This window comes from Dreissena polymorpha, chromosome 2 (genome assembly GCF_020536995.1).
Source record: "Dreissena polymorpha isolate Duluth1 chromosome 2, UMN_Dpol_1.0, whole genome shotgun sequence".
In the NCBI taxonomy this organism is placed as follows: domain Eukaryota; kingdom Metazoa; phylum Mollusca; class Bivalvia; order Myida; family Dreissenidae; genus Dreissena; species Dreissena polymorpha.
The window spans coordinates 127,515,605-127,528,837 of record NC_068356.1 but is presented as its reverse complement, the minus strand read 5'-3'; the positions used below and the strand labels follow the sequence as shown (position 1 = coordinate 127,528,837).

General features: G+C 34.7%; 1 protein-coding gene across 1 annotated transcript in view; it reads left to right on the top strand.

The window, feature by feature from the left end:
• The window catches only part of LOC127868946 (inactive tyrosine-protein kinase 7-like), a 131,744-nt gene that overhangs the window by 97,000 nt on the left and 21,511 nt on the right, over positions 1–13,233 (top strand). The window contains exons 8-9 of the mRNA XM_052411157.1: positions 3,677–3,843; positions 7,947–8,086. Coding sequence (XP_052267117.1) covers positions 3,677–3,843; positions 7,947–8,086 — 307 coding nt within the window. The remainder of the gene's footprint in view (positions 1–3,676; positions 3,844–7,946; positions 8,087–13,233) is intronic.

The window sequence follows — 13,233 nt, the reverse complement described above, 5'->3', positions numbered from 1 at the left end:
TTTCTTTCATTGTTTTACAATCATCTTTATGCGTATTTTGATATTTAGTTGGTGCATGAAACCATTTTGAATTTCCTTCTTACAGTTGTGTTTGCCAAGCTTTGCATTGAGCAAAGCAGTACCTTATGAATATACATTTAACAAAGGCACACTGTAGTGGTTTGTATATAATCTGAGGCAACAACTTGAAAGATCACTTTTAAATGTTCTATTTTTCATTTTAATTTTGAATTTGTTAAATAAAAACACAGCCACACTGATAGGAAAACATATTTCACTTATCTAATATACTTATTTTACTGAACACAGGAATTTATCATTATCTGTGAAATTATAATAGCCTTGATAAAATTTCTTGCATCGGATGTAGATGGGTAAGACTAGAAATTTTGCCGTCAGTCTTACAAGATATTAAACTGTCTGTCCACAAATTGGTGATATCGATCTTGGAGTTTCACAGCTGGTGAAAAAAGGATGTTGGTGTAAGGAGATTATTTCAGGATATAAGATTAAAAGATTAGAAGATGTTTTTATTGTTAATTTATAATAGATGTAATAATTTCTTTATATATAATAGATGTAATAAGTTCTTAATATATCATAGACGTAATAAGTTCTTAATATATTATGGATGTAATTAGTTATCAAATGTTTTTGCTCCCTTTTATTTGCCTTTTTGCATCTACAAAGTTTCTCAATGATTGCATTTCATTTCCTACGCTAATTATGTTAATATTCTGTTAAATTATGCGCCAAAACTTTGTTAGACTGTTAATGCAGTCTGGAAATGTGAGACATGCTCCTGTTTATATAATGTTCATATAATCACTTTAATGTCAAGTCTAATGATGTTAAACATCCAATGGAATAAAGTTGTCAGCATCTGAAGCTTGAGTATAAACCCTTTACCACTTGGAAACCTATATTGACTCATTTGTAGCCTCTTAGAAAGTTCAATTTAATTGAAGACCTTTCATACAAGAATCAAGTTTTAAAGGCTTCATTTCCACCCCTTAGATACTGATAAGCAGAAAACAGAGAAAACAGCATACAACCTGAACAGGATGAGAGTTACTCAGAGGCTGTTCTGGTTTAATGCTGTTTGCACATAGCCATTTTCACTTTTCTTCTAAGCGGGAAAGGGTTTATTATCATAAACATTTTCAAAATGGATCCAAAAATCCTGTCTCATAGTTGTGATGCCAATCATCAATATTGATTTGTCTAAACTGGTAAAAGGGTATATATAAGTCCAAGAAATTGGTTAAATCTTGTTTGAACACAGTATTTTCTTATTGGCCGCATTTTGAGTTTCAATGGCAAGGTTCATGTTAGGGCTGGAAAACTTGCATGATTCTCCCCCAATAATATAAAGTCAATAAATAACACTTTGTATATGTAATGTTAGATATGGTGAGCAGATGAAAATCATTTGTTGTCCACCAGATGAATCAAGCTACCCATTTGGGCTCCAATAATTATTGTAGGTTGTTTAGTGACTTAGGCTTGTATTTCATCTATCCACATCCGTATCCGCATTCGTATCCGCACCCGTATCCGCAAATCATGATATGGACGCTACATTCCATTGTTATCAGCATGTGTCAAACGTATCTTACTTTTTTGGGCAAAAAATATATGGATGAAACTAAAAATTATAATTGAAATAATTATTATGAAGGACAAGCGTGAATTTAAGTAGATATAAGGTACAAATCATCATTCTGTCTGTAAAATAATACAAATGGTAAATACTTGAAACATCTTCTTCTAGTGTCTTGGCTATGCTTTTCCAAACATTTGAAGTAAAATCAGAGTTCTGATATGCAGAACTATGTTGGTTGTATAATTCCGGGTAATTTTTTCTCGAATTCGATCAGTTTTTCAGTTGATTTTTAAGATGACAGCTTCCCTTATCGTGCTAAATGCCGTCTGTATCTTGTCCGCATCCTCATTAGAATGCTCACTTGAGCATTCTTTTACAGATGCCTATTGCGCGTGCGGAAATGCGGATGAATGGAATAAGCGCAGTGCATTTCTACTAGTTCTTTTTTTTTGGATGCGGATGTGCGGATGCGGATACGGACAGATGGAATACTAGCCTTAAGTTATATTACTTGTTGTGCATTAACATTAGTAATCCCTGTTTGTATGTTTGTTCAGGAAATCAGGGGGGCCTGATCTGTATACAGTCCACATGAATGATAGGGACCATTTGGTCTTGTTGGTGTCCCTTACATTCTCTCCTCAAGATAAACATTTCTGATAGGAGTTTCAAAAGCAAACAAAAATTGAATGCTCCATCTTTTGGAACTGGGTACAAGGCTATTGTATTTATGTAAAATCTGATCCATGTGATGATATGTTTTTCCAGATTTTTGCCTTTTCAACACGGAAATGATAATTGATAGCTGAAGAAACCATAATAAATGTAATGATTGTTATGAATTCCCTTACATCTTTCTAATATTTATTATTTTTTAAGGGGGGGGGGGGTCTTGTTTTATTGGTAATTCCTATATCATTGACTGTAAAGAAAATATTGTTCTCTGTAATAAATCATAGGACCCCCAGAGCGTTCCATCAGCATTCAGTCTGCTGCAACATATCCAAATAAACAAGCGCTACCTGGCTTTGCTTAACATTCAATCAGTTTCACGTGCATTTTACGCGAGGTAGATAAACAAATCTGTTAAAAATGAAAATTGATTTATTTCCCTGTCAAGTTTTAAATAATGCAGGATCCTTTGGCTAATGCATATCATGGTACTATCAGGTTCTTACAGATTGCTTAGATTTTATTTTTTAACCCTTTGCATGCTGGGAAATTTGTCGTCTGCTGAATAGAATAGAATAGCAAACAGTTTGATTCCTGATGAGACGCCTCGTTCTGTGGCGTCTCATCTGGATCCAAACTGTTTGCAAAGGCCTTCAAAATTCGGTTCCAGCACTGAAAGAGGTAAGCCGCATACAACTGGTTTTATTAACCCAGTTATGCCTAGTGGACTCTCCCTGGTCCCATCCTTCTAAATTGGATCAATTTATTTCCAAACTTAGGGATGTCTAGTATATTTATTTCTATATTTAGAATATTTCTTACGGAAATTCCTTTAAGCAAAAAGCGCAGACCCTGATGAGACGCCGCATAATGCGGCGTCTCATCAGGGTCTACGCTGTTTTCCAAGGCCTTTTTTCTAGACACTAGGCATAAATGGGTTAAAGCAGACATTTGGAGCGTTTTGTTCTCTTCCTGTTTGACTTCTGTGTTTGTAATGACCCCTGAATTATGAAAATAATTGTCAAATTAACATCCTCTTTAACATGAACAGTTCAAATCAGATCATCATTGAACTTGGTGATCATGTTTGTGACCATATACTCTTTGCAAGGTTTGATAACCATCAAGATTGCATGAAACACATAGAAAAATTACTGAAAACTTAATGTACTGCTATTCTATTAATTGGTCTTCGTCCAATGTGAATTTTGAACACACTGAGAATCTCACAAGATGATTTTCGTGCTTATTCTGATCCATAAAAGATAAACCATAATTTAAAAAAATTCTAAATAACTTGAAAATAACTTCCATTCAGCACAGTGTGTGGTTATAAGATTAAATAAATTTAAAATGCTGACGTTTTAATATTTATTTATTTATTGGCTACAATTGCAGATGGTTGAACAAGAATGACATGCCCCTCAGTGACCAGGGTCAGATTCGTATGATTGGGACCAACTTGTTTTTCGAGGACCCACAACAGATAGACTCTGGAAACTACACTTTCATCGTCAACAACACGGCTGGAGAAAAAAGACAAAGCTTTTGGATTATCATTTCGGGTAAGTTTCCTTTTGTTCATATTAGCCCCTGCAGTCCACACAGGCTAATCTTGGGACTCCATTTAACGCACATGATTTTAGCCCAGTTTTCCCAGAACCAGGCTCATTTAATAACTGTAGTTATGTAAGGCACACTTGTCCCCCCCCCCCACCCCCGCAAGTGTAATGCACTTTTTCATCTAGATTTTGTCAATATTGATGCCAAAGCTTTGCAGTTGTGGCCAGAATATGGTTTTGGCATGTTAACGATTTTTTAATGGGTGTTTTTCAAGCATTGTTAATTATAGACAGTCCAAGAGAATGTTTATTCCAATTGAAAGTTTATGTTCCTTTCTTTGATGTAATTAACTCAAATAGTTGCATTGTCTAGGTAATGTGCAGCATGAAATCTTTTTGAGGATTTTGAGTTTTTCACAACAATTTAAGATTTGAAAATCTTTTTTTGGGGGTCATTACATTCTAAGAATGTTTAAATGGAATATTGTACTTATGTGCACATGCTTTTATGAAATTTGCAAGGTATTTTCAGTTTTTTGCATGACATTTCATATATTTAGCCACATCTGTCAAATAATTTCATATTATTTTAGAGGGCGTAATGTCTTAAAATACAAAACACAAATTTGAAAGTTTCAGGTGTTCATATATCTGTTGTTGATAAGTTGCAATCAGTGTTTGCAGATTATGACATGTAAAGGTTGTCTGCAGATACAGAGGATTCTGAGTTTTGAATGAGATTCAAATTTTAATGTTTTTTTGTAATGATAAGACGTGCGATTTTGAAATCTTGAATTTGAAAAATCTGATATTTTGGTTAAATTTAAGCACTAGGTTATCTAGTATGGCTTTCAATCTTTTCGCTTTTTGTAAGACTGTTGTTTGTCTTAACTCAAATTATTGCTAAATTAAATTAGTTCATTATAAAACAAGTAAAAATTATTACCCCTAGTTTTCTAGAATCCTAATAAAACTAAATTATCTTGTTTTTCAAATACCAACTGAATGCGTGGGGAAACAAAATAATGTTTACATAGTAAGATTTTTTTATATTAATGTATGTACATATAAGAGTAAACTAGCTTCACTCAAAAACAAAAAAGTTATCATTTTAACCTTTTCTCACTTAGAAGCAAAGTGAAACTGGCTATGTGAAAACAGCATAGACTAGAACAGCCTGTGAGTAACTCGCAGTCTGTTCAGGTTTTATGCTGTTTGCTGCTCATCAGTATCTAAGGGTTGGAAATGAAGTCCTTTAAACTTGAATCTAGTAAGAAAGGTCTTTAATTAAATTTACCTTTCTAAGGGTTTACAAATGTGTGAAAATATATATCTAAGTAGTAAAGAGTTAAATACATATCTATCTAAGTGGTAAAGGGTTAAATACGTTACTAAGTGTTTAAGGGGTTAAATACATATCTAAGTGCTAAAGGGTGAAATACGTTACTAAGTGTTAAAGGGGTTAAATACGTATCTAAGTGGTTAAGGGTTGAATCAGTATCTAAGTGGTAAAGGGGTTAAATATGTATCTAAGTGGTTAAGGGTTGAATCAGTATCTAAGTGGTAAAGGGGTTAAATATTTATCTAAGTGGTTAAGGGTTGAATCAGTATCTAAGTGGTAAAGGGGTTAAATATGTATCTAAGTGGTTAAGGGTTAATACAAACTCATGTCAGGTCCTCTAGTTCAGTTGGTGGAGTGGAGTGCAAGATGGTCAGTCCAAGGGTCATGATTCCACTCCTCAGCTAGCAACAAAACAAGATGTAGGACTGGGTTGTAGAATATAATTTCTAAATCACATAATATTCCTTCTGAGACAATTTATCAGCAATCTTTGAAAAAACATTAATCTGCCAAATTCCAATGTCTCAAGTGCATTTCCAGCGTCAGAAACTAAGCAATTTATTTTCTTAATATAAAGAAATACTCACAAAAACTTCTGGTTTTTGCATATTAAATGTACTTCTTTAAACATAAGCAGGGAAAAGAGTGCAACCTGCCAAAGTTTTTGTATATTATCTGATATACTTTATGATCTTAATGCATGGGGTACAGGGTTGATTGACGTGCAGTGATACAGTTACATATTCGTACATCGCTGTCAGAAAACTGACATTGCAGAGGATTAAGTGATGTAAGTAAAACACTATGAAAACATATGAGAGATGTAAAATATTCAGGTGAAAAATCATGATTTAACAGGCTGCTGTCTAAGTTGATCAAATTGCATGACAGTCACTTAACCCTTTGCATGCTGGGAAATTTGTCGTCTGCTAAAATGTCGTCTGCAGAATTTCTAAAATTAGCATTTTCTTCGATTTTTTTCAAAGAATACTATCAGAACAGCAAACAGTTTGGATCCTGATGAGACGCCATGTTCTGTGGCGTCTCATCTGGATCCAAACTGTTTGCAAAGGCCTTTAAAATCCGGTTCCCGCACTGAAAGGGTTAATATCACAATGTCTAAAAATTGTATCTAATGTATGCTTAATGTTCCACTTAATTTGCTTGTCACACATTTAAGCTGCTCGACAAAATAAACACAAATATAACTTCTATATTATATAAAAAAATGATATATTAAAAAAGCTTTTTTAAAATTTTCCATTGATTCAACTGTAAGATACCAACATTTTTTATTCGTAAAACATTTGCGACATATTTTATTTTATCAACTGACCTTACATTTATTAATTGTCCTTTACTACACATTCTATCTAGTTACATGTCAAACGCTGTATTAGACGTTAGGTCTATAAAATAGCAAACTCAATACAATTTAATAAACATAATATTGATGTGGTAAAACTGTTGCCAAAAGCTCTTGTCTGTTCGATAACAAACCAGAATAATTCTTTATATGCTATAGAAAGTAAGCTGCTATCAAGAAAACAAATACATAATTGTAATATAATTATGATATAACAGTTTCGAAGGCAATGATCACTTTGAGTGTACTAAAAACTATTATTACACATATTTTAGCTTATGCAGCTTTAAAATTATAAATAAATTGAACCAGTTGCATCCAAACAAATAAGTATGTTCTTTATGCAAAATCAGTTTCTAAAAATTGCATGCATGCAGAATTGTTAGGGCATACAAACTGGTAGAGCTGTTTGGCTTTCATGAGACAAATGATATAACAACATTCATTTTAGGTGGTTAGCTTTGAAGGAGCAGGCATAATGAAACAGCCATGGGTTTGGTATTCATGGAAAAAGTGTTGACAAACATTTACCAGATTCCCAGCCCACATTTTTATCAGTCGGCTCCACTTCATTACTTCATAACTGACACTAGACATTGGCTTCCCTACCCAGTCCACACACAGTGCTGCCCTGGTGCCAAACAGTAGGGCACGTGCAAGCCAGAATGGCTTATAATCAATAGTGCTAAATAGCTGATAGGCCTGTGTGGCTGTCAGACAACTGAGTCTTAGGTTGCAGGGCATCCTTATCTTTCAGGGCTCCTTCTTTCCACTAAATATTAACTTATGTGGACCTCATTGGCAGTGTTGGTTCATTATCATAGGAATAATTCACATACACTGAAGTCAGGCTGAAGTTAACCCATTTAGGCCTAGTGAACTCTCCCATCATTCTAAATTGGATCAATTTATTTCCAAAATTAGGGATGTCTAGTATATTTTTTCTTTATTTAGAATATTTCTTACAGAAATTCCTTTAAGCAAACAGCGCAGACCCTGCGTCTCATCTTGGTCTACGCTGTTTGTCAATATGATAGGCATAAATGGGTTAAGGAAGGATTGCTGCTGACAATGGTGTTACATTGAGTGTGTTATCTATGGTTAGCTTAACACTAGTTTTGGTTATTAAAGTTGAACTTCATTTTTGTTGTTGAAATTATCTATTTTAATCTAATCTGGGACGACACTTTATGCACATGCATTAAACCCCCTTTATACGGAACATGGCCCAAATATATGATTTAACAGCTTGTGTCAGTCATGTCCATCATTTGCAAAATTGGACTATGTATCTGCTACTTTTTGCAAAACAGCTAAAAGAAGCAACAAAAAGTTGACACCTTATTTGGGGGATATAGGACAAACCAATAAACAATTTGGTTTATGATGTCATTTCAGTTCCACCGGTGATACGTCGTGGGCCCCAGTCACAGGAGATGTCGGAGGGGAGCGATGTCGAGTTCACATGTCAGGTGTCCGGGACAGCGTACCCAGTTACCACGGTGATGTGGCAGATGAACAACGAGAACATACGACTGGTAAGATTGCGCAAGCCGGTACTCAGCTGTTATAGCTCCGATGCATTTTGTCTGAAAGTTTAACATTTGTGTACAAATTGAATAACAAATTGGCACCAATACTTGAGATAGTTACAGTAATGGATTACAGTTTAATCAGTGCATGAATACACTGTTACTCCAATATAGTGCGGTCCGTTATAACACTGTGTCCAATATAACGCAGGGGGTGCTTGGATCCCGTTTTTTCTCCAACCTTCCATTTCTGATTCAAATCCATGTTATGCAACTTCATGTATTGTCAGAAAATTCAAAAAAGGCGGCGATCACAGCTTGATTGCTTTATCCGTCCGTTTAACTGATTTTAATCGATTAGAGGTTACACGCCACTCGACAGCTAATTGGTGTTAATCTGTTGTGTAATGTCAATAAAGGTGTGAAAACTCGCGAGTCTGTGTTTATAACATGTATTCCTTATCAGAGCGGTTCGGTGCGCTAATTTTCAATAAGGTAAGTGCAAGCGGGATAATTATAAAATTAAAGTTATTCAAAACGATAAAAACATTCTTACTTTGATATGATTGCAGTTTGACTCTATATTAAAGGAGCGGCTTTGAAATATACTGCGCAAGTTTTTCTGTCATTTCATTATCATTCTAGTATTTAGTTATTTTATTCAGTTCGTCTAAGAGAAATTAATTAAATAATCCAGACGATTTATTTACATGCTAATGCAGTGTAATTGTTAACAGAGATTCACTTTCATTTTTGCCCGGTATGAGAAAGTCCCCGAAAAGCACAATTTTGGCATGACGCAATTTGTACATGTATCGTATTGCATTCAATCTAAATTTAAATTCTTTGGCCAATTAAAGCTCTACCTCATAATGCACTGTTCTCTTTACACTTCTGACAAGAAATATCTTTTAAAAAGATATACAGCGTTGATTGTGGTTGGAGTTTATGAAAGGTAAAGAGTTCAATGAATGAGATCAAGGATAGCGAATGTCTTTTTCTGTGCAGTTCTTAGCTGCATCACACGCAGTACGGGATGTTACGCGGAGTTTTTGCGGCTTATTTTACATTATTACATATTGCTGGTCATAAACCTATAGATACAAAACAGAAAACTAAAAGAGTAATGGAAGTGAAATTAAAACATATGAGTCAACCGGCCACACGCGAAGTATCCGTACATATTTTAAATATTTATATGCGCGTTCTTCGAACAAACCTGTTTTAGTGGTTTGTCGGGCATTGCTATTTGATTTGATTATTAACAGTATTGAGAATCACCGCGCTCATGCTTAATACATTAGTCAATATGGTGGAATAATTCTTGTTAAATTAATTAAAAATAATATTTATCATGGTATTGTTGAAAACACATTCAGGGCTTTCCACAGGCCATTTAACGATCCCTCGCCGGGGCGCTTGAATTTCGAAATCAGAGTCCGTGGTGCTCTTGAAATTTTCTGATCACTGTATTTTTCAGTAAAAGAAAGTGCAGATTGTAAAAAAAATCAAGGTTTCTCTATCAGTGTATCAATATTCCCTGTTTCAAAAGAGCACTCGGTACCTACTTTCATAAGTAATGGCCATAAACACAACATGGGGTTATGGATAATCCACTGATAAGAGAATAGCATGACGCGCGTATAGATTATTCTAGCCAAATTACACAGTCATTTAAATGCTGACAAGGATGTATCAGGTAACTTTCCAGTCGTCAAACTGTGATGTTCATCGTCCAATCGGTTACGCGCATGCTTATGAGGGCGGGGTTAACCATCGATTATTTTTTATTGACGTCGGGCATGAAGAAAGAGTTTATCTCAGCTTAATTAGCAAAACCGGTAACTGGAACAGTACATTGAAGACGGTTTCGGGCATCATCATCACACCTTTTTACTGTAAACTGTGTTACATATGACTCATAATAAATACGAGAAATTAATTGCAAGTTGTAAACAATTAAATATTTATAGCGAGTAAGTTGTGCAAATAACTCCTGGTTACAATTATGCGATACTAATTTAATTCCAGTACATGTATATTTCATCATGTCCATTTATAGAACTGATTCACCTCGTTTTTCTGACATTTATTCGATATGCGCTTTAACAAATTGTTGTTGAATTAATTACGCACACTTGTAAATGTTTCGTCCGATAATCGATACTTATATAGAAGACTGATGATGTGCATAATTCCGTCAAAACATTTATTCGACTCGTATAAACAAATTATCGTTGAATTCCTAACGCAACTGGTAATATTTGTTGAAATCTCAAATGGGAATAATTAAATTTGTAATCCGAAACCCATTCCCGTAAGTCGATGTTAACGCATTTTTAATCCGAAACACACTTCCGAATGTAAATGTTACCGCAACGTTAAAATATTCTTGCTTCAAATTAGCAGTGCAAATTTATTTTGTGTCGAATCTTTTTCTCAATTTAAAAGAGCGCGGAAATTATGCAGCATGTACAACGTCACGTCATTTGCATAGAAAGTGTGTGTATCGTTTTAACAAGCACACAACACGTCAGGGGATTGACGCATGTTCAGAGGCAATATTTCATCAAATCTATAAATAGTCACTTAAAATTTATTTGATACTATAGAAACATGGCAATGTTTGTGTTAAAGAAATAATTTAGAGCTTTTATCATAAATATTTACCAGAAAGTGATTTATAAAAACGGAACAAATGGGATTATCGGGTAATAAATAGAAACTTGAATAGTAGTAAGTATACAGTAATTAATAGAGTCTGGTTGAAACGGATGTATTGGGGAATCGTTCGAGTCGGGATTTAACTATCTGTACTGGAAAGTTTTAAAACAATTGAACAATATAAAAATTATATATATTTTTTAATGACTTGGGTATTTTCTTGAAGAGTCATAGCGCACCAGATGACGTCTTTTGACGCTGTTTTTCTTTGAGTTATAACGCACCACAGAACGTGAATTGACACATTTAATTTTTAAAAATTAACATCTGGAGGGAACACCCCTCCCAAACCACCCCTATTAGCCCCGGGGCGCCTAACAAAAATCCTGTGGAAAGCACTGACATTAAGAATCTATTATTGACATACCATAATTATATCGCTGGATATCTTCATTTAACATCTTTCTGGTCTAAAGAAAATTCCAGTTCACCTAGTTCACGCTATAGCATCTGTATTATATAACGATTATTTAACTGGCCGCGAACTCCGGTCAGCACATAAGGTAGGCGATGACCTGTATATAAACTCTGACATTCAAACACACTAACCGCGAACTGATGAAGGTGTAGAATCTACGCACAAATTGTATTGATGTGAAGAGTTGCGTGTAAAACTGTTCTTTCTATCGTGCCTTTTCATAAGAGATAAAATTGTTTCACGTTGAGCCCGCAGTAAAACAGTGTTAGAAAGACGCGGACATGTTTCCAATGTTCTGGTGGTATTCTCAAATCAGCCAATGGACTAAATGAAGTGTATTCATTCGTGGGTAGTCGCAGGCATTTTTATGAATGTAACCTAAAGGTCACCTAAGGTCAAAAGTGACGTTAAACAGCTACACCGAAAAAATGGCGTATGCATATAGTTGTGTTTATGAAATTTGTAAACACATTGATCGTCATAAATGTTCAAGAATTTTGTTTTTAGCTCATCTATTTTTTGAAAAAAAATTATGAGCTATTGTCATCACCTTGGCGTCGGCGTCTGCGTCGGTGACCCGAAATAGTAAAATGATTTTCGGATGATAACTCAAGAACGCCCCCCACCCGATTCTCCCCCCCTAAATTTTTTTTTTTAAGATGATCTCACAAATTACCACCACACCCTCACACTTTACCCCCCCCACCCCACCCCCAATTGTTGTTTTTTTTAAACGGTTAAAAAACACAAATATTTATTTTTATTATTTTATGTTTGAAATACCGTCCAACCATCGCACCCAAGAATCCCCCCCCACCCCACCCCCCACATGTGCTGGGACACAATAGTAGTTAAAAATTATATAAGGGCTAAGTAAAGTGCTTTGCTATGCCTTCAGATTTTGTGTGTGTCAGATGAAGGTCTCTCCAGTTACTAGAAGTGAACACATTAAATCCTTTCCCCCATAAGAAGCAAAGTAAAAATGGCTTTTGCAAACAGCTTAAAACCAGAACAGCCTGCGAGTAACTCACAGTCTGATAAGGTTTTATGCTGTTTGCTGCTCATTAGTATCTAAGGTTTGAAGATGAAGCCTTAACATCTTGAATCTAGTAAGAAAGGTCTAAAATTAAATGTAACTTTCTAAGGGACTACAAATGCATGAAAATAAGTATCTCAGTGGTAGAGGGTTAATCAGCTTTGACCAAGGATGTGTGCATTTAAAAAACTTGTTGGATATCATATATTAATGACAACTAATCAAATACGCAGGGTATTTAACTATCTATTAATATGTTTGTTGAAGAAGATCTAAGTATTTTAAGCTTTTTGTTTTTTTCTATAACAACCTTAAAACACAGAACCCATTTCTAAGTACTTCCACTTAACTTTGTTGATAAACTTGATTTTTAAAAAGCATTTTTCATACAAATGTTTACATTAAGATAAGTGCTGCAGTGTATTTGGTAAATGTCTTTGTTGAATTTCATAAACAGGGAACACTTTGTAGCATTAGAATTGGTTACTTTCATATGACTTCCCTGCTAAAATTCTCCAAAAACAGGTTGAGATAATTGCATTGAAGAGGTTTTGTACGTAGCTATTTTGTGTGCACTTTTGCAAGTTGAATTTACCCTTTACCACTTAGATACGTATTTTTACGCATTTGTAGTCCCATACAAAGTTACATTTAATTTAAGATTTTTCTTACTCAATTCAAGTTTTAAATGCTTCATTTCCAACCCTTAGATACTGATGAGCAGCAAACAGCATAAAACCTGAACAGACTGCGAGTTACTCACAGGCTGTTCTGGTTTTTTGTCTGCTGTTTGCACATAGCTTCTAAGTGGGAAAGGGTTAAAACATTAAACCAAAGGTATTATGCAAAACAAAATATGAGAAAAAACAATAATTCAATTTGGGCTATTTTTGTGTCACGAGTTATTGAGTAGGCACTTGTAAGGAGGGCTGGTTTATTGCTTTAAAGCAGTGTTAACAGTCACAGCGCAAATAA